The sequence below is a fragment of the Heloderma suspectum genome, chromosome 4 (assembly GCF_057233095.1).
Source record: "Heloderma suspectum isolate Gila_16-S chromosome 4, 16-S_ref, whole genome shotgun sequence".
Classification (NCBI taxonomy): Eukaryota; Metazoa; Chordata; class Lepidosauria; order Squamata; family Helodermatidae; genus Heloderma; species Heloderma suspectum.
In genome coordinates, this window is record NC_139461.1 from 211,848,191 (window position 1) to 211,874,046 (window position 25,856).

General features: G+C 42.7%; 1 protein-coding gene and 1 long non-coding RNA gene across 8 annotated transcripts in view; one reads left to right on the plus strand and one right to left on the minus strand.

Annotated features, from left to right (window-relative positions):
* Positions 1-25,856, plus strand: part of SLC44A5 (solute carrier family 44 member 5) — a 279,038-nt gene that overhangs the window by 82,811 nt on the left and 170,371 nt on the right. For 2 of the 7 annotated variants that reach the window (XM_084852201.1, XM_084852193.1), the window contains exon 1: positions 6,215-23,437. The exons of 4 other annotated variants lie outside the window; for them this stretch is intronic. Coding sequence is in view for 2 of the 3 variants with exons in the window: in XM_084852193.1 (XP_084708319.1) it covers positions 23,407-23,437 (31 nt within the window). In the remaining variant the exon portion in view is untranslated. One more of the 7 variants, XM_084852196.1, reaches the window with a different exon arrangement.
* LOC146348036 (uncharacterized) lies at positions 5,982-23,139 on the minus strand. Its single transcript, XR_014790508.1, has 2 exons — positions 22,809-23,139; positions 5,982-6,215 (listed from the first exon to the last, which is right to left on the minus strand). It is a non-coding gene; the product is annotated as an uncharacterized LOC146348036 (long non-coding RNA).

Here is a 25,856-nt window from a genome sequence, read left to right on the forward strand (position 1 = left end):
ACGTAAATCTTTACATAGCCTATCACGTGTTTTTTTTTTTAAACTGGAAATGGTGGTGGCGGCAGATAAGGGTCTCACTAATGCCTTTTCTTGAGCCATTGCAAATGTCAAGTTTGGCTTGGACAGGAGGTGTCATTGTAGTGCTTCATGATAAAACCCACAGACAAGGCGATCCCTCAGCATATCCTCTAGAAAATCCCCAAAGTTGTAGTGTTGACAAAGATGATGCAGTTCTGCAATATATGTGGCAATGCCCTCTTCAGGTTGCTGCATTTGTTTGTGAAATTTAAACCTCTGCACAATAACTGAAGGATTTGGTGAGAAATGTATCTTCAATAATCCTAAAAGTGCATCAAATGTCTTAGCTTTGGATGAGGCAGAACAGTGAGAGATCTCGTGGCAAATGTCTGTGGCCCACAAACAGTTAAGAGCACAGCTCACTTTTGTTCAGTATTGGCTATCTTATTTGCTTCAAGATAGAATGAAACCCATTCTGCATAAGAATCCCAGGAAGCAGATTGGCTAACATCACGCTAACTCTTTGATATATCAAAGAGCAGCCATTTTGATTTTAATTCTCTTTTAGTCTTTTTTAAAAACAAACACAGGAGTTGTTCAAGTTCTTAAGTGGGTCTAGCTGCCTGCTTGCCAGTTAGCTGTGTTAATGAATCCACAGTCCTTGCTGCCTGTATAGCTTTCAGAATCCCACCTTCATCACCACAAAATGTTGTATAGGTAGTAGGAATGACTACAAGAATCAGCAGGCCTCAGACACAACTGTTCTTTATTCAGCACAGACACAAGTGAGGGCTTAGCAGAAACTCCACCCACTGTTTCTGCTCGCAATTCTATAGGAGCTGCCAAGGTTCAAAACCCCACAGTACCCCCTAGAACAGTGGTCTCCAAAGTGGGGTGCGTGCACCCCAGGGGGTGCACAAGACGATCCATTGGGCATTGATCAGGCAAGCTGCCTGATAATTGAGCAGCCTCCCACTGCCCCGACATGCTGCCATTGTGTGCAATGATGGCTGTGGCGGAGGCAGCAGGATGGGATGGGAGCCAAGAAGGAAGCTCATGGCATTTCTCTCTTGGCTCCCATCCTATCCTGCCTCTGCCACAGCCACTGAGCACAACTGTGCCATTCTCTGCCAGGCACAGCAGAGGAAGGTGCAGTTGCTTGGTTAGCCATCACACCGGAGCAGCTGCCATCCTGCCGAAGGAGAGTGGGAAGGAGATTAACCTTTCCCAGTCTCTTTTGGCAGAATGAAACCAAGAAGGAAGTGCATGCTTTCCTCTTGGCTGTCATCCTGCCGAAGGAGAGCGGGAAGGGTTAACAGCTGGCCAAGGAGTAGGGGCTGTCATACTTGTCAAACTCTGTGCAGGGCGCATGGCCAGCAACTGGCGCAGGTAGGAGCCTGGTCAAGCGCACCTTTCCCCTGCTTGCAAGGAGGTCTTTCCCCTCCTTGCATGTTTGCTTTCAGCATATTGTGATGTCATGTGCCCAGTGAAGGGGATTTATGGATTATATTATCTAGTATTAACTAAACTAACCCTCACAAAATAGACAATAATATTTTTTTTATAATATTATAAAAAGCAAAAAAGGGTTTTTTTAACCGTTAATAAAATAAATAAAAATTATTTTTAAAATATTTTATTTCATCTTTATGTCATCCTTTTTTAATTTCTATTTTTGTATGTTTTATAATGTACATAATATATTAGTACACTAGTACATGTACATAATTTATAAATAAATAAATACACATATATTAGGGGCGCATGCTCAAAACATTTTTACTGATAGGGGCGACCACTGCCCTAGAATACATAACAGTGATGCTGTTATACTGGATCTATACTTTGTCTTGCTTAGGTAGACCTGCTGAAATCAATGGGACTTAAGTTAGTCATAGCTAACAAAAGTCCCATTGGGTCTATTCTAAGTATGACTAAATCCAATCAATTGTAGCTATAATCCAGCAGTCTACTAGTTTTTGCTTCCTCCCATCAATATTTCCTTTTCAGAAAATGTTATCAGAAAATCCAGACACTACTAGGGATGGCGGAGATATCCGGCACGGACTCCAGTGAGGCCGGATTCTTTAGAACGGGCTGCTCCCCCCTGCTAAGTCCAGTAGGGAAAGACCCTACCTGGCACCAGCCGGTGCGGGTCCATCTGCTGCCGTCTGCAGCCATCTGCTGCCAGGCTGCGGGCGCAAATATTTATATATAAATATATAAATATTTACATAGCCTATCACGGCAAAGAGCAGGGATGCAAATGGCATAGCGGACGAATATCATCCATCCATCTCGCCCTTGGTCGGCCCCTCTTTCTTTTTCCTTCCACTTTTCCTAGCATCAGCGTCTTCTCCAGGGTATCCTGTCTTCTCATGATGTGGCCAAAGTACTTCAGTTTTGCCTTTAATATCATTCCCTCAAGTGAGAAGTCTGGCTTTATTTCCTGGAGTATGGACTACTTTGATCTTCTGGCAGTCCAAGGCACTCTCAGAATTTTCCTCCAACATCACAGTTCAAAAGCATCTATCTTCCTTCACTCAGCCTTCCTTATGGTCCTGCTCTTGCAGCCATAGGTTACTACGGGGAATACCATTGCTTTAACTATGCGGACCTTTGTTGTCAGTGTGATGTCTCTGCTCTTCACTATTTTATCAAGATTCGTCATTGCTCTCCTCCCAAGAAGTAAACATCCTCTGATTTCCTGGCTTCAGTCAGCGTCTACAGTAATCTTTGTGCCTAGAAATATAAAGTCTGTCACTGCCTCCACGTTTTCTCCCTCTATTTGCTAGTTATCAATCAAGCTGGTTGCCATAATCTTGGTTTTTTTTTAGGTTTAACTGCAACCCAGCTTTTGCACTTTCTTCTTTCACCTTCGTCATGAGGTTCCTCAGCTCCTCCTCGCTTTCAGCCATCAAAGTGGTATCATCTGCATATTGGAGATTGTTAATGTTTCTTCCAGCAATTTTAACTCCAGCCTTGGCTTCATCAAGCCCAGCACGTCGCATGATGTGTTCTGCGTACAGGTTGAATAGGTAGGGTGAGAGCATACAACCCTGCCGTACTCCTTTCCCAATCTTAAACCAGTCCGTTGTTCCGTGGTCTGTTCTTACCGTTGCTACTTGGTCGTTATACAGATTCCTCAGGAGGCAGACAAGATGACTTGGTATCCCCATACCACCAAGACCGTGCCACAATTAGGGATGCACGAAAGTCACTTACCTGGTCTCGCAGCTTGCTTCGCGGTGGGGGGGAGGCACTTCGCTGCTCCCCCCGAAGTTCAGGCCGGGGGGTGAGGCTTCCCTCCTCGCCCGGCCGAAATTCAGGCCGGGGAGGAGGCGCCTAGCCTTGCCCAGCCACGAAATAAAAAGTTACAAAAAAAAAAACGCCCCCGTGATAGGCTACGTGACAATTTATGTAGCCTATCACGGCTAGATCTGCAAAGTCAGCCGTGATAGGCTACATTAATCGTCACGTAGCCTATCATGGGTGACTTAAAAAAAAAAAAAAGCACGTACGCAAATGGCGGCCCCCATAGGGAGCCGCCATTCGCGTTCCTTATTTGGTCGCTGTAGTCTACGTAAATCTTTACGTAGACTACGGCGACCAAATAAGGAACGCGAATGGCGGCTCCCTATGGGGGCCGCCATTAGCCGTACGCGCTTTTTTTTTTAAGTCACCCGTGATAGGCTACGTGACGATTAACGTAGCCTATCACGGCTGACTTTGCAAATCTAGCCGTGATAGGCTACGTTAATCGTCACGTAGCCTAACACGGGGGCATTTTTTTTTTTTACTTTTCTTGGAATGGTGGCGGCGGCAGCCGGTCGAAAGACCGGCTGCCACCCCTGACCCTGTCGAAGCCCTGCCGAACCGCCGCTGCGACCCGACACCGGGAGTGACATTCGGGAAAGGTAAGTCCCATCCTGGGGGGGGGCGGGGAATTTCTCCCCGAAACTACTTCGGGGGTCGAATATGTTGGCACTCGGCCCCCCGAAGTTTCGGGGAGAAATTCTCCCCCATCCCTAGCCACAATTTGTTATGATCCACACAGTCAAAGGCTTTAGAATAGTCAATAAAACAGAAATAGATGTTTTTCTGAAACTCCCTGGCTTTCTCTATTATCTAGCGGATATTGGCAATTTGGTCTCTAGTTCCTCTACCTTTTCTAAACCCAGCTTGTGCATCTGGCAGTTCTCGTTCCCTGAATTGCTGGAGTCTACCTTGCAAGATCTTGAGCATTACCTTACTGGCATGTGAAATAAGTGCCACTGTTCGATAGTTTGAACATTCTTTAGTGTTTCCCTTTTTTGGTATGGGGATATAAGTTGATTTTTTCCAATCTGTTGGCCATTCTTGTGTTTTCCAAATTTGCTGGCGTATGGCATGCATCTCTTGCAAGATTTTAAACAGTTCAGCTGGGATACCGTCGTCTCCTGCTGCCTTGTTATTAGCAATGCTTCTGAAGGCCCATTCAACCTCACTCTTCAGGATGTCTGGCTCTAACTCATTGACCACACCGTCAAATCTATCCCCGATATTATTATCCTTCCTATACAGTTCTTCTGTATATTCTTGCCACCTTTTCTTGATCTCTTCTACTTCTGTTAGGTCCTTGCTATCTTTGTTTTTTATCATACCCATTTTTGCCTGGAATTTACCTCCGATTTTTCTGATTTTCTGGAAGAGGTCTCTTGTCCTTCCTATTCTATTATCTTCTTCCGCTTCTGCACATTGCTTGTTTAAAAATAATTCCTTATCTCTTCCAGCTAACCTCTGGAATTTTGCATTTAATTGGGCATATCTCCCCCTATCACTGTTCTCTTTTGCTTTCCTTCTTTCTTGGGCTACTTCCAGTGTCTCAGCAGACAGCCATTTTGCCTTCTTGGTTTTCTTTTTCTTTGGGACATTTTTTGTTGCCGCCTCCTGAACAATGTTGCGAACTTCTGTCCATAGTTCTTCCGGGACTCTATCTACTTAATCTAGTCTCTTAAATCTATTCTTCACCACCACTGCATATTCATTAGGAATATTAGTGAGCTCATACCTAACTGCTCTGTGGGTCTTCCCTATTCTCTTTAGTCTGATTCTAAATTGTGCATTAAGAAGTTTGTGAGCTGAACTACGATCAGCTCCAGGTCTTGTTTTTACCGACTGTATAGATGTCTGCCACCTTTGGCTACAAAGGATGTAGTCAATCTGATTTCGATGTCGACCATCTGGTGAAGTCCATGTATAAAGTTGTCTTTTAGGTTGTTGGAAGAGAGTGTTTGTTATGCACAGTGAGTTGTCTTGGCAAAATTCTATCAGCCTATATATCCCGCTTCATTTTGTTCTCCCAGACCATGCTTGCCTATAATTCCAGGTGTCATTTGACTACCCACCTTAGCATTCCAGTCTCCTATAATGAAAAATAACATCACTTTTGGGTGTATTATCCAGTAGGTGCTGCAGATCCTCATAGAACTGATCTACTTCTGCTTTTTTAGCATCTGTGGTTGAGGCGCATATTAGGATCACTGTGATGTTAAATGGCTTGCCCTGAATTCGAATTGAGATCATTCTGTCATTTTTTGGATTGTATCCAAGCACTGCTCTGGCCACTTTATTATGAATTATGAAGGCTACTCCATTTCTTCTGTGGTCCTCTTGTCCACAGTAGTAGATCTGGTGGTCATCTGATGTGAAGTGGCCCATTCCAGTCCATTTCAGTTAGCTGACACCCAAAATGTCTATATTTAATCTTGACATCTCCCCAATAACCACATCCAATTTGCCCTGGCTCATAGATCTTACATTCCAGGTTCCTGTGGTGTGTTGTTCTTTAGAACATTGGATTCGTCATTCACCACCAGCACCGTCGGCTGCTAGCCGACTTTCGGCTTTCAGCTAGCTGCGTCATCACATCTGGGGCTAGTTGAACTTATCCTCTGTTCCTCCCCAGTAGCATTTTGACCATCTTCTGACCTGGGAGTTCCATCTTCCAATGGTGTACCGACATATCTCTGGTTGTACTGATCCATTTAGTTTTCACAGCAAGAATACTAGGGTTGCCGTTTCCTTCCCCAGGGATCGTATTTAGTCTGACCTCTCTGCCATGACCTTCCCTTCTTGGGTGTCCCTTCATGGTTTAGCCCATGGCGTCATTGAGGTGCTCAAGCTCCAGCACCACGACAAGGTAACGATCTCCTTTGCTGGAGATTTAAGGGATTATGTCACTTAAAATAATTCCCTGCACATGTATAGCTAGTATGTCAAGGTTATATAGTCTAAGACTTCTGCTGTTTTCTATATACAACAAACTTTTAACAGGTCAGAACAGTAAAATATAATCCTACATTTGCATTCTGACATTGAACATTTCTAAAAGGCCTATACCATGTGAGATTTCTGAATGCATAATTCAGTTCCTGGTGACTCCCCAATTCAGTACTTTGGCTCTCTTCACACCTGAGTTTTTTTTAGCAGGATTCTTCTTTAATCACTGGTTTTCACGGGAGCTTTAGATGACACTGCTGCTCTCCTGCTGCTAACTTACAACTTCCACTACCTCTTTCCATGTTATCTGAGAATGGGGAAAACCCAGCATTTTCTGTGCTTGCGACTGAAATCACCATTTCCTCCCGGCTGTGTATTTCCCCTTTAGTACTTTGTCCCACTTTGTGTGGGCACGTGCTAGGGGATGTTGCTGGGCTGTGTTGAATAACACTGTCATTTCAACAAATTGGTGGGGGGGGGGCAGGTCACTGACCAGGCTTCCATGACCATCTCTGCCTCTCTGCCATTCCACTATGGGCATCGAGATCCCCTTTAACACAGCAATGCTTACTTCTGAGTAAACTCATTGGCTGTAAGGCTTTCCTTTCCTGGGAGTAAGTGCCACTGAAATCTGTGTGGCTTGTTTCTGAGTAGGCATGCATAGCAGTGCATCCCCCCTTACTTGGAACTCCCCCCCCATTGACTTCACTGACTGCTTCTTCTCCCTTTTGCTCATTGGTTTGATGGGCTTTTTTCCTCCCAGGTGATGGGGAAGTCTCCTGAGGATTTCAGTGCGTATTAAAAGTGCCTTTTCTTCTCCCCTGAATACATTCATCATGCAGAGCTTGGAATGGTCATTTTTAATAGTTTTCTTTTTGGGTGTGGAGTTGTTTTAGATAAGGCAGTAATGCTGAGGTGGTTTTCCATAGCACTCCTTCCCACCTAGCCAGGCACTATCTCTTCTCCTAGCCCACCTTGCAGGGTCATTGGGAAGCCAGAATAAGGGGGAAGAGCAACAACAGCATGGGTGGGGGGAGCCAGGTCTAATGAAGAAAGTGTCCCCCGTGAAGCGGTCGTCTGGGGTGGGAGCTGCTAGGGGTGGCTTGGTGCATTGACTGTATACAAGTCCATTTGTGGATTTCTTACTTCTGTATTTGGGAACCTGGAAATCAGTATACCCTTCAAACTCAGTAGTGCAAGCAATATACTGCATGTAATTCCATCACACACTGACATATTTAGCAGAGAAGGACAAGCAGCGCCAGCAACCTTGGGGTAAGCCACTGAGAAAACTCTCTCCCTCAGAAGAAGGAGGGGATCAGCTCCCATAGCCTGCTATCTAGATCACTTCTGACTTCCCTCCTGCCTTGGAGGAGTGGAGGGATAGGGCGGAGCCATCAATCATGTTACAGGAACCAATGATCAGGGGAAGGGAGGGGGTATGGAGCCAGCAGCCCCCTTCTGTCCTGATTGTTCTGTGCAGCTCGGCCCAGTGAAAAGATATAATGCAGAGGGACACGCTATGAGAGATGCGTGTATACAGGGCCAGTGTAAATCCCAGAAAGGATCAGGAATCAAAAGGAATGGTTTGTAGTGAATAAAATGCCGGGTGTGAAGAGAGCCTTTATCTGTAAATTGGAGCTTATGATGTTTGGATAGACCATCACGTTAGTGCCATGATTATGCATAGGGATGTATGAAAGTTCCGCCACGGATCTTGGGGAGGCCGAATGCCAGCGCATTCGGCCCCCCGAAATCGGTGGCGGAACAGCCCCCCGCCCCCCCGGGACGGGACTTACCTGGGGCGGATCTTCCTGGCGGTGGCGGCTGCTGTGGCAGCGGTTCGGTGGTGGTGGCTGCGGCGGCCGGTCTTCTGACCGGCTGCCGCTGCCGCCATTTCCAAGTTTAAAAAAAACAAAAAAACGTGATAGGCTACATAAAGATTTACATAGCCTATCATGGCTAAATTTTAAAAAACACTGGGATAGGCTACGTAAATGTTTACGTAGCCTATCATGGCTGGAAAAAAAAACAACTCGTGTACGCAAATGGCGGCGCCCACGGGCGCCGCCATTTGCGTTCCTTATTTTGGCACGTCTTAGTCTTCGTACACATTTACGTAGACTACGGTGAAAATAAGGGGAACGCAAATAGCGTATACGGGCGCCGCCATTTGCGTACGCACGTTTGTTTGTTTTTTTTCCAGCCATGATAGGCTACGTAAACGTTTACGTAGCCTATCACGGCTGACTGCAGGGACGCAAACGTCCCTGCTAGCCAGCGGCCAGATGTTCCTGCGGAGCGGAGGCTGGCCAGGATTCAGGGGGGAGGGACAGAGCGCCTCCCCCCCAGCCAGAATTTCGGGGGGAGGGAAGGAGCGCCCCCGCCCAGCATCAGCATAATCCGCGAACAGGTAAGTGACTTTCGTACATCCCTAATATGCAGAAGCATTCTAGTACTTTTAAACCCTGATTTCTATGGTTATTCAGCTTGATTCTAAGTCTTCATTATTTTAAAAGGATCAGTTTGGTTCATCAGTAACTGTTATTTCTAGATCTGAGGTATTTGGTCAAGTAGACGGAGACAGTTTTTCAGTAATATTTCGTACTTTGTCATTTGTCCTTTACCAGAAATCATGCTGTTCTATGTGGTAGCATAACTGTTATTTTCTTACTGTCAGGGATGTGCTTTTAGGTCTGCATGGCATTTAAGGATCAATGACCAGGATTTAAAGAAAACTTAATTCCTATGGACTTACATATGTTTCTTGGCCATTGGGTATCTAAAATGTTTTGAGCCCTATCAATGGCATAGCAAACTCTATGCAGTATCCAACAGAGCACTTATGGCATTGACGCTTCTTTTCCACCTGATGATTCTGTTGCACGAATGGTAAGCCCCACTGACTGTGTTGCACAAGCAGGACCCACCGCTTATGCAAGGGAAATCTCGCACTTAATGAGCTGAAACATTTCTTGAAGGAGGCAGATTGGCAGTGGTCCCTTATGTGAGCTCCACCAACCTGCCTCCTTCCAGAAATGAGCGGTTGCGCTTGTTTCTGGTTGCCCCAAAGCGCTAAAGCACCATTGTGCAAATGGTGGGGGCTGCTTGTGCAATACAATTGGCAGGGGTAGAAGTGCCTTGTTGGATTCTGCCTTCTGTTGTTTTGGTCCCCCTTATATAGGGATGGCAGAGAATTCCGCCACGGATCTCGGTAAGGCCGAATGCCAGTGCATTCGGCCCCCCGAACTCTGTAGCGGAACGGCCTGCCACACCCCTGCCCCCCCGTGGATCCCCCCCGGGACGTCACTTACCTGGGGCGGATCTTCCGGGCGGCGGCGGCTCCGGTGATGGCGGCAGCCGGTCTTCCGACTGGCTGCCGCCACTGCCATTTCCAGTGTTAAAAAAAAAAAAAAGAAGACGTGATAGGCTACGTAAAGATTTACGTAGCCTATCATGGCTAGGTTAAAAAAAAGAAAAAAACGACGTGATAGGCTACGTAAATCTTTTTACATAGATTTTTACGTAGCTACGGCCGCCGCCATTTGCGTTCCTTATTTTGGGCCGTCTTAGTCTACGTAAATATTTACGTAGACTAAGACGGCAAAAATAAGGGGAACGCAAATAGCGTCCGCTACGTTATTTGGGTTCCCCTTATTTTCGCTATCTTAGTCTACGTAAATATTTACATAGACTAAGATGGCCCAAAATAAGGAACACAAATGGCAGCGGCCGTAGCCGCCGCCATTTGCGTACGCGCTTTTTAAAAAAAGGTCAGACGTGATAGGCTACGTAAAGATTTATGTAGCCTATCACGGCTGACTACAGGGATGCAAACGGCGGCGGCTATGGCTGCCGCCATTTGCGTCCCTACTAGCCAGCAGCCCGGATGTCCGGCTGCTGGCGGAGCCGGCCGGCGGCTCCGCGGAATCCCCGCGGAGCGGAGCCGGCCAGCCAGGATTCCAGGGCGCCTCTCCCCCCGATGAGGATTCCAGGGGGAGGGACGGAGCGCCTCTCCCCCCCGGCAGAGCCAGGTAAGGCCAATTTCTTACATCCCTACCCTGATATAATATTGTTAGCTACTGCCTGCATGACAGTTTTATATAATTTATTACTGTGCATTTAAAATAGGCTGCCAAGTCACAACTCAGAAATCCTGATTCTACTGTTAAAGGTCCAAGTTGGTGAGAAAAAATAGAGCACCTCTCACTGTGTTCTCCCACTGGTCTCTTTGTCTACACTCTTCCCCTACTGGCTCTAGTAAGGAGAACTCTGTAAAAAATCCCTCGACAAGCAGGGGGGTGGCAGAGTTTGAGATTCCTTAGTATGTGACTAAACCCTGAATGAAGAACCTCCTCTAATTAATATAGAATCAACCTTTCTAAACAACAGTTCCATTTAATAATCATTATTATTACCTTTAAAAAAGAAAGAAAAAAGAAAGAAAAATTGCAAAGGTAAAGTAGTACAGTGAGTTAATACCCCCTTTTGTATCTTGCTCTTTCACTGAAAGCAACTAAGATAGAAGATTATGATTTTGCATACAATGATTTTATTAAAATAATGAAGATTGTTATATTTATATATAACTATTATAAACCTTCAAAGTGTGTTCTGTCAAAGTCATTCCATTAATATATGGAAATGTGTTACTCCCCCCAAAATATTGTTTATTAGTTTTGTTTTCTGTAGCTGTGATACTTTATGTAAGGAAATTAACACTGGTTGATCTTCCAGCTTCCTCCAGAGTTTGTAGAAACTGAACTGCATGCATTTGTTTTTGGATTTTTGCTTATTACAGTACTTTAGGGGCTGACACATTTCATTTTGCCAGGATTTCTGATGATCACACACATACATTGACTCTCTTAACCCCTAATTTCTTATATAAAATAGAACATCTCAGTGACTGTTCTGTCACTTCTTGTTTCCATGGAGACACTCTTTGAATGCAGTTATAATTAGCATGCTGCAGCCACAGTAGATATTGTCCTTTAAAAGAAATAAGAAAATCCTCAAAAAGATGTGTTATACTGTCAATTCTGGAACACTTAAACGGAAGCAATTTTTATGAACTATGAGGTCAAACTAATAAAATGTGTTCTGAGGCATAGCAGTTTGGCTGAAGCATTAAATAAGTCAGTGCTAAGATGTCTGCTGCACATGTAAACATACTGCAAGTGTTGCATTAGATACTTTGGCTATGTATACTCATTGTATTCTTATGGAATTTATTCTGGCTGGTTATGGAACTTATTCGGTCTGAGCTACATGTATTTAAATGTGTTTGCATATGATCACTTGCACCAATCACTTGTAAGACACATGTTTGGAGTTGGGGGAATCCATATTTTGTTATCTTGTAGGTAGACAATGGATGTAATCATAACTAGCATGTAACTGTTCAAAAGAAAAGAAAAGCACTGTGTGCTAAGATCTGTTACGATGTGTGCTGATTGGCACACGTGTGCGCTCGCATTCAACCTGAATACATATATATAGGATTTTAAAACTTTGAGTCAATGAGTGCCACTGAGAATAGGAACCTTATTTTGTAGATTCAAGGATCCGGAGGTGAGGATTTTCAAAAGAATAATCGTATTAGAATCAAAACATGGAAGATTAAACAGTTTATTTAAAGAGATTAAATGAGAAGTGGCATTTACAGAGTTAGGAGCACAATCTTATGCATGTTTAGTGAGAAAAGTGTCCTACAACTCCCAGCATTTCCCAACCAGCATGCAGAGAGAGAGAGAGAGAGAAGTGTTCAAGGGTATGGGAGGTAGAATAAGTTGTGGTAAGAGAAGCAGTTTGGGGGAAGGAAGACTCATTAGGAGTTTGGTAACGGGTTCAGAATTAAGAGCATTTATCCTAGGTGCTCAGTCTTTGGCAAGGTCTTCATTCTCAATGGGATGCTTGGCTACATAACTCATTCTTGAACAGCCAAAACTAGGGATAGCAACAATCTTTTTCTATCTGTTTGAGAATGAAGGTGCTCCCAAAGGTAATGAAAGTTGGCTGGGGGAGGCTCAGTACAGACAAAATCTCTTGGATCTAGCAAAAACTTGGTTAAAAGATTAAGAAACTTAGCAAATATTAGGGAGAGGAAAAAAGAATTCCAGGTGCTAATAGACCAGTTGGAGAACAGGTAAGAGTTAGCAAAAGGAATATACCATTCCTTAGTTTGAGCAAATTGAGACCGAAGTGTTGTAAGCAAAATATCCTAGCGGTCCCCAAAAAGGGGGGGAAAGGGTTTGAAAGGTAGAGATCTGCAAGTGCAATGTCTTAGTGAGAATTCCTTGGAGAAAAGATTCCTAAAATATTGTGGCTTCTAGTTTACTTTTTTGCCCCTTGTTCTGGGTTTAATTATTACAGCGAAACAATAGTTCTGTCTCCAGTTCATGGGTCAGGTGCTATTAGGAGGGAAGACTGACCCTGTGACTTTTTGCCATCTCTGTATTGATGGGGGAAGGAGTTTACATTAACATAAAAGCAGAATCCATTCTAGCCAGACAATTCCTCCTTGGAAAAGTCATGCCTAGTATCAAGTTTAACTTTTAGCAAGCAATATAGGGAAATGGCAAGATGCAGACAATTAGGCATAGGAGATAAAAACAATCAGTGTAGCCATAAAGTGTTGTACACATGACAAGGCTAATGTGGATAATGGAAGGCTTCTACTTGGTGTTTGGAGACTAGGACGCGGCTTCCTAATCCAGTTTCATGCTACTAGTTCAGGAACAGTGATGGAGTTGTTGGCAGTAGGTGTTGGGAAAACTTGATAACTAGGCCTGGTTCGCACATCACAACCTTGGTGTTTTTTCCCCCAAACCCTGGATTATCATGAATGAACCAATGTGCTAGTTCACACTGCTTGATCATTCCCACTTGGCTTCTCTTGGCAGTGGGAGCAGCTAAACAACTGGTTGTTTAGCATGCTATCTGAACTTGGAACTTTGGCTTGTCTCTCCCCAACAGAATTAGAACCTCAAGTTAAAGAGGGGACCTAGGGACAAGCCACAGTTTCAGGTTCTGATGTCAAACTAAACAACCCAGAGAAACAGTGTGGTGCAGTGGTTAGTGTGTTGGACTGGGACTTGGGAGATCTTGATTCTTGTCACCATTCAGCTGTGAAGCTCACTGGGTGGCTTTGGGCCAGTCACTAACTCTCAGCCTAACCTACCTCACAGGTTGTTATGAGGATAAAATGGAGAGGAGGAGGACCATGTAAGCCTCCTTGAGTTCCTTGCAAGAGGAAAAAAAACTGCAGGATATGAATGTAATAATAAATAAATAACTAAAGCCAGGCAGCGGAAATGATTGAGCCACATGAACTAGCACATTGGCTCATCCATGGCAGCCCATGGGTAAAAAGCAAAAACAAAACCCTTTTGGTTGTCATTATGTGCAGACTTATATCTTAGCAAAGGGATTGCCTGGCTGTAACCTGGAAATAAGTATTTCCCCTGAAATGTACCAATTCAATGAGATATGAGGTAGCCACAGCTGCTGTCTCAACCTGTTTTTTCCCCTCATCCTTTGTTTGCCCTCCATTCCTTTCTTGCAGCATGGCAAACAAGGACTCTTGCTTGCTATTCCAGGCAGGGAAGAAGGGCAGACAAAAGAGTCAGGTATTGAACAGGGCTGTGACTGCTTAATCTACTTTACATGTAAAAGCAAACACATGCTCCAGGTTGCAACCTAGCAAACCTATTTAGCAAACAGGTTTTTAAAATGTTACATTTTCAGCCAGTATTTATTCCTTATTTCTAGGACAGGTTTTGAACTGGTAACAGATAAGGAAGCAGTTCCGTGTCTCTTCAGAATGGCTGAGATTGGACAGCAGCTATAAATAGGTTGTTTGTATTGTGACCTTGTTTGAAACTGATTATCTGGAGTCATTTCAGTCTCATTTCAGCCCTGGTTTCAGTACAAACTGCTTTGATTACCCTGCTTGATGACCTATGTCAGGAGAGAAACAGGGGGAATGTAGCTCTGTTTATTGTCCTGGACTGCTTAGCAGCTTTCAGTACCTTTGACCATGACATACTTCTGGACTGATTCTCTGGATTAAAGTGTGTGTGTGTGTGTGTGTGTGTGTGTGTATATACGTGTCTGTGTGTTGGGGGGTGGGGACTGACTTGCAGTGGTTCCAGTCCTTGGGAAAAGGGTCTTGGATGTGGTGCTGGGGAACTGTTATCCATGGAAATTGCCCTATGGGGTTCTGGAAAGTACCACTTCATGTTCTATACTTCTTAACATCTGCATGAAACCACTGGAAGACAATCTTCCAGACTGTCTGGAGATGCAGAGTGTGGTATCATTAGTATGTTGAAGATATGCAGCTCTATTTCTTTAAGTGGAGTGGTGATCTCCCTCAATGAGTGCCTGCATGAGGGTGAATAAACTTCAGCTCAATCCAGAGAAGTCAGAGATGATGATATTGGGAGACTCAGTAGACTAGTTGGCTTGGGAAATGCCTGTTCTAGATGGTTCACACTCTCCTTGAATGATCAGGTTCATAGATTGAGAATATTCCTTGAATCAGTTTGCTTTTGGAACCCCAGCTAATGACTGTAACCCATGGTGACTTTTTCCATCTTCAGCTAGTCCATGCTCACTACTGGTCAGAGAACCTTCATTCATAGCTTGATAACCTTCACATTAGGTGATTATAATACACTCTACACAGGACTGTTCTTGAACATAGGCTGGAAATGTCAGTTCAAAATGCTGTAGCTTGGCTTTTGATGGGTATGGGCCGATGGAAAATACTACATTGATTCTGTAACAATTGCAATGGTTACCATTGTGTTTCTGGGCTCAATTCGAGGTACTGGTTTGACCTATTAATTTCTAAATAATTTGGGCTTGAAGTGTCAAAGGGAGCATTTTCTCTCATATGAACCCTCTTATCCATGCTTTAAGATCTGTCATTTATGCCCACCCTCAGGGTACCCTAATTTGTAGTGGCAAGATTAGCATTCACCAAGAGCAGGGCCTTTTCAGTAGCTGCCCAATGTTGTGGAATGCCTTCTCCCAGAATGCTCAATTAAGCCCCAGTGCTTTCCTTCCAGAGATGAGAGGAAAGCCTTTTAACTGACACATGTTTTGAGTTTTATGCTCTTACTTCATTTCATTAGTTTTAAATTAGATTTAACTGGGTTTAATTGCATTATTTTGATAATACATGTTTTATGTTGTAAACAACTTGAAAATGGTTTAAAAAGTAGTATATCCAATTTACCAAATGAATAAAGTGGAACTGTTTGTTATGTGTACAGATGCTTAGCCCAGAATCTGTATTGGCCATTCCTTGTGAGGATGAAGCATAGAGGGTGAAAAAAGCCCAATATTTTGTCTATTTTTATAATAGATAAATCACTTACTTCTCCTTAACCTCACCACAAATGGTATCAGGGCAGGGGTCAATAGCACCCTACAGATTTATAAAACTTCATTACAAACTTTAATTTTTTAAAAAGTGTTTCCTTCCTAACAAAACATTTTTTCATCATAGGTATCATTTTTGCAAAACGAATTGCTCTGGCTTTTGGGTTAATTGTGAAATGAATTGCATCTGCAAATGTTTGCAAGTAGTCTGCACCCTTACCTCAGGAGGTGGGCAGACTTAATGGCAACTCTTAAACAGTCAAACTGTTTTTGGAAAAATGTCTTTAAATATGTGTTGTTGAGAGGTGCCTTCAGCACTTCCAGGGAATAAAGTCACTGGCCTCCTTCAAAATAACTGTTTTGTACTTCACATTGTGGGATATTGTTGACCCTAATGAAGTAATGCAACTGTTGTTTTAGTACTGGTAAAGCAAATGTCTCAAAGCAAGCTTCTTCTCTTTTTTTGAACTTGTAAACACTGTCATACTTAATAAGTTATATCTATCTATCTATCTATCTATCTATCTATCTATCTATCTATTACATTATATCCTGCCTTTTTTCCTCCTTAAGGAACCCAAATTAGCATACATAATCCTCCTCCTTCATTTTATCCTCACAACAACCACCCTGTGAGGTGGGTTGGGCTGAGAGTCTGTGACTGGCCCAAAGTCACCCAGTGAGCTTCCATGGCTGAGTGGGGACTAGAACCCAGATCTCCCGACTCCCAGTCCAACACTCTAGCCACTACACCACACTGGCTCTTTGTATGCCTTTCTTGGTGTACATTTGACCCTAATACCATACTGGTACAGTCAATTTTTCTATCAACAGAGGATAGCCTTTCCTCTCAACCTTGAAGGAAACATTGAAATTCTTGGTTTGCCAGACAATCTTTAATGTGGTTTTAAAATTCCATACATGTTCTCCTTTGTTCCCCATGATCCCCAAATATTGTCCTGTATCATGATAGGCTATACACACAGCCCAGCATATACTGTAATCTCAGAAGTGTATAGTGGTGAATATTCTTTCAGAATGTTGCCTTGAAATCCATACAAATGGGTTTGCTGACTTTCCAGAAGATTTGATACAGCTTTAATAGGCCATTGGGTGAACTGGAAAACTGTGCTCAGAAATTGATTTTTGTTCCACCATTTCAGAACTTCTTTCTTTCAGTAGATTTAGGAAGTCAGTAGTCCCAGTTACTTCATGTTAAAAGTTCTCTGTACAATTTTTTTGTTAGGGCTTCTTCTTCTTCTTCTTCTTTTTTTTGCAATCCGTTAGTTTAAAGGTTAGAACAGCTTTTGCCAACCTGCTGCTCTCCAGATGTTTTGGCCTACAACATGGCCATTGGCCATGCTGACTGGGACCGATGGGAGTTGAGTCCAAAACATCCAAAGGGCACCAGATTGTGGAAGGCTGGTTTAGACTCATGACTTCCGCAGTGTTTGCCTAATTTGGGTGGAATAGATCTACAGTCTGGGGTAAGTTTTGACCTTGTCCTCAAATTATGCAAAGGAACCCTGGATATTATAGCCCCAAACTCTTACAAAAATAAACTGTAGTGTTGCCAATATCAGTTTTTTCCTGTAAGTTTAATGTGTCCTGACCAACCTAAAAATATGGGTAGCATGCTTTGTCCAAAGCCAGTGGGGCTGTTGGGTACTCTACTGCAAGAAAGTAGTTTACAAATGCTGGAATGAAACAGAATTAAGGGTTTCATCCTATGGTCTATGAAGTGGTCTCTTAATATTCAGTAATTAATACAGTGAGTCCCAGAAATGTATAGCTGGGATCTCGTAATGCGATTGATTTCAATTACAGCTAAAAGGGGCATGGGGTCATGTTTACTAGGATTTCAACTGGTGGCCTTGGTTGAGGTCTTTAGAGGGTGGAAATCTTGTTTGGTAGTGCATCAATATGGTCTTGTTATTAGCCCACTGATGATACTGAGTTAATCTTTCTATGTGTCAACCGTCCAGCCCAAATGAAGGATGGTCTGTGGGCCACCTGTAGTGTGATTCTCCTGGTGGCTGCTGTTGCTCACCTTTAGCTCCAATATTCAGTTCAGCTCTTTTGCACTTTATCTAGATTCTGTTAAGCTTGTTGTCTCTGGATCTGATTTATGGAATGAACTTTGAAGCTACATTCTGGTTTCCCTGCTGACTTCTATCTTGGCCCTGTGATTTTTCATTCATGATCTTGTTTTGGTTGTGAGACTTCCAATTATGCCAGCCTTCTCTTCTTCCCCAAACATGACCTAGTAGAGTTTTTCATGACTTGGTGCCAAACTTTTTTTAAAAAATATTTATTTGCTCTACTTGTAATTTGCTCTTATGTCCCATCCAAAGGCCAGATCATGTCTACATATGCTTAACTTTAAGAATGCTGTAGCATTAGGTACTTCCAGGCTATTCACTAGGCTGAATGCCAAATCTTAAATGGCCATGAAATGAAATTAGGGTGAGAAGCAGACGTTGTAAATACTCATTTTGCACCAAGAGATTATGGTAATCTCTGGAAAAAAATGTTGCATATTTATGCTTTTAAGTGTTTTGCTTTAGTGTGTTTGTTAATTGGCAAAAATTGCTGTGAACCCTCCAGTGAGCCTGTAAACAAATATGTAATTTTGGTCTAAATGACATAAAGCTAAGTATTTCTTCAAAAGTTTCACCAGAAAAAATGAAGACACCCCAGTTGTTCCTTCCTTAGCAATAACCATTTGCAGTCTGTGTATGTGATATTACACAAGCCTAATTAAACCAGAGGGACTTGCAGGGAGAAAATTAAGCAAGTTAGAACTGGATTCAGTTCTCATATAAAGAAGTCTAAATCCATAGCAAGCTAGTGAAGCTATTTTTGCTATTTGCATTGGCCAAGATCCAATGAACTGTGCAAGTCATTCTGTGTGACCAAGGAGGCTTTGGACTTGTGCTGCATGGCTAATCACTTTTGAAACAGAGGAGAGTTTCAAAAATAGGAGGAAGAAAGATGTCAGAAATTCTGCTGGGCATATGCAAACCCTTGACGTGGTTTGTTGTTGCCTAATGCTCAATGACATGTCATCCCTCTGTTAAGTCCTCAACTGGCTCCTCATCATTAGCTGCCATAAAATCAGGAAATTCCACATAAAATATTTAAGTATATGACTTACAGGTTTTAAAAGTTTTGAAATTAACTACATTTCTAGGAAATGCTTGGCTGTAGTGGAAGCTACATCTAAAGGTAAAACTAAATGTAATAAGAGAGATGGGTATAAACAGTATCAAGGAATGGTGACGGAGGGGCTTCCTAATCCCCCCCAACCATTTTTTTTCTCAACTCCCACCTGCAGCTGCCTTTCCACCCATGAGAGAAAATATATTGTCCCCTCCTGCCTTGAATCTGATCAGAAAAGGGCTGGATGTGCCTGATCTCATCTGATCTCGGAAGCTAAGCAGGGTCAGTCCTGGTTAGTACTTGGATGGGAGACTGCCTGGGAATCAGGCTTCCTGCACTGAATAGGGGGTTGGACTCAGTGGTCTTGTATGCCCTTTCCAACCCTATGATTCTATCCTGCTATTCATATACTCAAGGTTTCAGTGGTTCCTTTTCATTAAAAGAAAAAAAATTGATAAATTGGGCTTCTCTACACCAGGCTTTATTCCTGCACCTTTATCGGGGCCTCTGCTTCCGGATTCTTTGCAGGAATAAAATCAGCTCTTTTACACATGCTTACACGTGCTTTTTTTCAGGGGTTTTCTTCCTCTGCAAGTTCTATGTATTTCACTATATAGCCACTGGATGGTGCTGTAATATAGCTGGATTCTGGAAATTCACCAGCTGTTGGAGCACTTCAAAGCGTGATTAAAATTTATTGCCACATTTTCCCCGTTAAGGAAAAAGCTGGGATAAAGGTTATAAAGCATGGGAAAGACCCTGGAGGTTGATGACGTTGTGTGAAGGACCTGAAAACTACCACGAGTGACCAATCATGAGCGCACAATAAAAGCTTCGTGTAGAGAAGCTGTAAGTTACATGTGCCTCCCATGTAACCTTTATTTTACTCCAGAAGTACAAGTTTTCTTATAGCTTCGGATCAGATGGAGTGTTAAATCAGCATGATTATCTAATGAGAAAAAGACACTTTGCTTTGTGGTATAGTGGTGAGGCATATGGACTAGGGACCTGCTTCGGATTTGACTGAATCTTGAATTCAATCAGGCTGATTTAGACAGATTTTGGAGATATCCAGATTGAAGCAAGGCTTTTCCAAAGCAGACTGAAACCGAATATTTCTGAAGATTTGGGATTCAGAGAGACAGAGACTCAGGGCTTCTCCACATGGGGCTTATATTGGGTGATCAAGATTCGTTACTCATGGACGTTTGCGGGTCTTTCACACATCATCAACCTCCAGGGCCCCTCCCACGGTTTATGACCTTTATTCCACCTTTATAAAAGACGGGGAAAGTCTGATTTTTCTCTAGGAAGCACTGTGAAGCGCTTTACTTGCAGTGTACTGGCACTATAACAGCATCGCCATCTACTGGCTGTAGAATGAAACATATAGAATTTGCCAAGTAATAAAAACACATGTGAGCCTGTGTAAAGGAGCCAATCTTGATCCCACAAAGAATCTGAAAGCAGAAGTCTTGGTAAGAATGCAGGATTTTAGCCTTGTGTGGTGAAGCGGACAGTGTCTTTCCAAAAATGGATACATTTCTCTCCGAGCTGTCCATATAAGAAAAACACCAGGGTGGGGGGAAGAGGAGATGTTATTTTGTGAATGGCAGCCCTAGCTTCCAATGTTCAGGGTTCTTTGCTAATTCTCTCTCCCATGAGCAGGAACATTAAAATAGGTTCGATGGAATCCGTAGAATCTGGGAGGGTGTATCATGGGATGTTTGCTCAGAAAATGCTGGATGTTCAAATGGTTCAGCCTCTGCCACTGTATTTTCCAAATCCATCACCCGCCCTGTCCTTTTCCACTTTCTGTGAATTTGGTACCAATTAAAACAGAACAGAAAACAAAAAAGTTTTAACGTGTTTTTCATTCATCATAACTCCCTAGCCTCTGTACCTATTCTTCTAAAATTTTGCAGATTTCTTGCCAAGGGTAACCTTTATGATAGATTACATTTTCATACAAAGTGCCAAAAAACCCATGGAAGGGAGACAGTGAATTATTATTATTGTTATTGTTAATACAGACACACATGTACGTTCTATTATATAACAGTCATTAATGTATAATAATGATAATAATAATAGTCCTGGAAGTATAAAACTACAACTGCATTGAGAGGGCTGATCTAGAATCTTTCTCCCAGATGTGCTATATATTTCTACTGGCAGACATTTTTTTTTTAATGTGAAGGATAATTAAAATTGTATTCCTTGGTGTACTCTGCCTACAGTCTGAATTGGTAACACCACTTTTCCATGCTTGCCACTTCATTCTAGTATAGCTACAGAGCAGCCTTACCCAACCTGACATGCTGGCTGGGAGATGTTGGGTGTTGTAGTCCAACACATTTAGAGGGCACCAGCTTGGGGAACGCTAATATATAGTTTCAGATAAGCTGAGAATTGTGGCAGAGTTCTTTCAGCTCCCACTTGAGCCCTATTCATGTGTTACTCTTGTATAAGGCAGTCATGTACAGAAGGGAGAGCAGGGCTGTATTCCTGGCCTCACCACATGCAGGCTTGCACCACTCTTAAACATCCATGAATTGAGCGAAGATGTCTGGAGCAGAAAGCCTGTGCATGAGCAGAGTCTATGAGAGAGCAGCTGCTCAGATGTAGGCTTTTCTCTTTATGGACATTGAGAGGTGCAGCTGGTTGGCATGCATGGTGTTAGGGATGGGGGCCAACAGTGCCGATCTCTTAGACTGCAGGACATTGAATCAGGTTGGTTTGCCTGACAAATTGTTCCAGGTGTTTGATAATCCCCTGTTTTGCAGTCCCAACCTTGACAGCAGAACTAGAACATTTAGCAGGGTTGGTGGACTGCATTTGATCATCTAAGCCAATTTTGGACCATTCTTTTGGAAATGTTTGTTAGCCATGAGTAAATAACTGGCAAGTTCTTAGTGGCAGAGTTCCAACTTTAAATTTAATTTTCATATTTTAATTACTAAAATAAAATTTGGGTGAAATAGCTTGGTTGTTGAATATTGTTTGATGTCTCAAATAATAAGATTTCAGGAAATTCAGTTCACAAAGCAGCTCACTCCAGGGGGTATTTTATGATCAAATTAAATATATTAGTATCAGAACTAATAGAATAACTCATAGTAACAGCAGAATCAGACTAACATCTAGGAAAATGATGAGTAATATGAAAAAGTTCCAAAGGCAAGCTTAGTTTAAACAATCAAAACCATACTGCAAAATGGTTGGAGGAGTTTTGACATTCCTTTGTGGCATGGGGCTGTCAGAATCTGCATGTACAATTTGGCTTCTAAAATTAACAAACAGCCTGGTCATCCGAAAACAGCCGTGCCACTCCAGCCGGTTGTGGTGCCCACTTATTGCATGAGTGTTGTGCCAGTACAGCATAGAGGACTCCCCATTGTACAAAGGAGCTCGTTGAGGAAAGCTAGACAGATCATGGAGGAGTGATGTTTCCATAAAACCCCATTGCTAACATACTTTTTTTACACTAGTGCCAGGGGCTAAAGCTGGACAAAGAAAAGTGTGGGACAGTAAGGTCCTGCCTACAAGCCTTTGCAGTGCTTTAAGAACCAAAGAACTTCCCCGTCCAGACTGGAAGACTTCTAAATATATGCTTCTTAAAATGATGCCCTGGACTTTAAGTATTCAGTTTTAGTACCCTCTCACTCATTCTCTTTCTCAGCTCTCAAACACTGTCACTTTTGCTCTGGGTTCTAAATACAACTATTCCTATTGGGAGCGCTGAGAAATTTTGAATTTGCTTACATGGTTATAGCTGATTTTCATGTAGAATAAAGAGATGCCAAACTGGAGGCAAAGGTTCAATCAAGTGATTCTGATGACATTCTAAAGTTGAAAGATACAGTTTGCATGGTTTATGAATAGCTCCACAACTGAGACATTAAATTACAGCCTGTATAACCGCATGAGGACGATGAATACTGGATACATAAAACACTTTTATTGCCAGTTACCTTTAAGGTTGAGCAGAATGAAAATCCATCATGCAGAAGCAGTCCTGCAGCACATCATGCACAGGGGGATTACAATAAGTGCAGCAGGAAGAAGAGAGACAGAATTTGAGATTCAAGAAGGATGAGAATTTCAGAGCCTGTGATCCAGGGAAATGAGGAGGATTACAGGATGCATGATATAGGAGAAAAAGGATTACAGCTCATGTGATTTTGGAAGACACAGATTATGGCAATACAAATTTGTAAATCATCACATTTTTTAATTTAAATTTTAGTTAGAGAACCCAGTGGAGATCTCTTGTAACAAGGGACTGCTATCTTCACAGCACAGTTATTTTGCACATTGCTTTCCTAGCAAATGCCTGGGTGATACAAGTGTTATCATGCCTCACCACATGGGCATGTGACACACCCTGGGGTGTTTATGTGAGCACTAAGGATATCCAGCTTGTTAAAGAAGGATTAAAAAATAAAGTATATTGCAAAAACCAATTACTGAAATAAAATATGATCACTGTAAAATTGCTGGTTAAAAGTGATTTTCTTAAATGTTTGCAGAGTTAAATGAGCTCTCTGAAATATTTATTGCCTGTTCAGAATGAGATTTAAGTGTCATGCATACTCTTTAGGTAATATTAGATGTTTACTTTTTCCACTTCTTGAGAAATGTAAGTTAATTTCATGCTCATCAAGGGCTAGTTTAGATAGGCAGTGTGTGCTGGCTTATCTAGCGCTTCATTCCCAGTAGAGCCCTACAGTGCTACTGGGAAGCTACAAAGCATGCTAGCATGTATAGCAACTTTCATTTGGGATGCAAGTGGGATTTTGTATTCCAGGTGAGGAAGGCCAAATTGTGAAGGGTTTGGAGTGGTGTGTGTTGTGTCTTTGACCTTATGGTTCCTTCCAGGCAGTTGGTACCAGTTAGCACTGGAATAATTTCAGTGATAGCTTGCATGGGTATTAAGGACTATCACTCCATAACATTTTGGTGTTGCTTTACTTGCTTAGGACCCACATGCCTATTGATTATGTCCTAACCCACTCAATTAATCCTCTTAAGGCATAGCATGTTGATGGGAGAAGAGGGGTAGATGTGCTGCATGTAATGTATATGCTGGAATTGTTTGTTATATATTTTATAAATCTCACTTGTGTGCATTCTCTCCCATAGAAGTGAAGAATATAGATACAGATTCTGCTGCAAGAATGTACAGGGTTTAATACATTGCATGTGTGAGTTAGAATGTACAGAGGAGGGAAATTGATGGTAGTAGCAGCTGACAGTTGGTTTTGCTGGTTGCTGTCAGAAGAATGTGTATTTCCTTTGAAATGCATTGCTCAGTCAGGAGATAAAGTGGTCATGGCTGCCCTTTTCTGTTCCTTTCATCCAGTCTACTGCAGTAGTTAGCAGGACTCCATCTCTGCTCTTTTAAAGCCAGGGAAGTTAAAATGGTGCATGCATACATCTTGGAGCCTTTTGTTGAGCTTGGAAGATTGGACCGGCACCTCTTTCCCTACATTCTGGAATTGCAGGAAAGTTACAAGGACGTGGTGACAAATGGGTGGGAGCAGCAGGGGCCATCCTGTCTCCTGATGAGTTTCACCTTCAAGGTAAAACACACATTATCTGGGTTGCCCCATGACAAGCCTACTTTATAAAGTCTTCAGAACGCTTCATGAACTCATTGGGCAGCCTTTGGGAAGCCACAACCCCACCTACATATGGGATTAATAACACCAACTATCTCACAGTGTAATCGTAGAGAATAGTGATTTATGGAAAGTGCATTGAACAGTTAAGAGAAGTATTATGTATACATTCACAATAATAAAATAAACTCCTTATTCATTATGTCATCAACTATCCAATGGCTATATTTTTATGTGAATTTGTGCCATTTTGGTGGACTTCAGGCTACTTCTCCATTAGATTACTTCCAGGTGGAGAGCTCCTAGTGCTACCAGTCAAAAAGCATTGGTAGTTATTCTATCTGCCCCTCTTTATATATACAGTCAGGGCCAGAAATATTGGAACAAGGATAACTGTTTTGGCAGTTGGCCTCTGTACACCACCACATTGAAGATGAAATGAAACACACCCAGATGGGAGTGAAGTCAGGACTGTCAGCTGTAATTCAAGGGGCTTGACAAAAGGGGGGCACTAACCATTCAGGAAGGACAGCCAGTGGCACACCCCCCCCCCATCATTGGTGGCTTATAAGTAATGGAACAAACCAACATCATCTCAAACTTAAGGATCACCTTCAATACCTGGATGAAAATCCTATGCAGTCAATGACTGCCTGAAGTCTGGAACCCATGGACATGACCAAATGCCTTCAGCTGCTGCTTGTTTGTGGTTCTTTCTGCCTTCAGTCTTATCTTCAATAAGTGAAAAGCTTACTCTATTGTGTTGAGATCAGGTAACTGACTTGGCCATCGAAGAACATCCCACTTCTTTGCCTGGAGAAACTCTTGGGTAGCTTTTGCTGTATGTTTTGGGTCATTATGCATCTGCAATATGAAGCGGCGTCCTATCAGTTTGGCAGCATTCGGCTGAATCTGAGCAGAGTGTATAGCCCTCTACACTTCAGAATTCATCCTGCTGCTTTCATCAGCAGTCAGGTCATCAATAAACACCAGTGACCCGTTTCCATTGGCAGCCATACATGCCCATGCCATAACACTGCCTCCACCATGTTTGACAGATGATGTGGTATGCTTTGGATCATAAGCTGTTCCTTTCCTTTTCCATACTTTTCTCTTCCCATCATTCTGGTACAAGTTAATCTTGGTTTCATCAGTCCAAAGAATCTTATTCCAGAACTGGGCAGGCTTTTTTAGGTGTTTGCTGGCAAAGGCTAATCTGGCCTTTCGGTTCTTGAGTGTTACCAGTGGTTTGCACCTTGTTGTGAAGCCTCTGTATTTACATTCATAAAGCCGTCTCTTGACTGTAGATTAGGGATGGACGAATCCCTTACTTGGCTCCGCGCAGGGGCATCCGCGGTGTGGGGGAGGCGCTCCGTCCCTCCCCCCAGAATCCTCCCT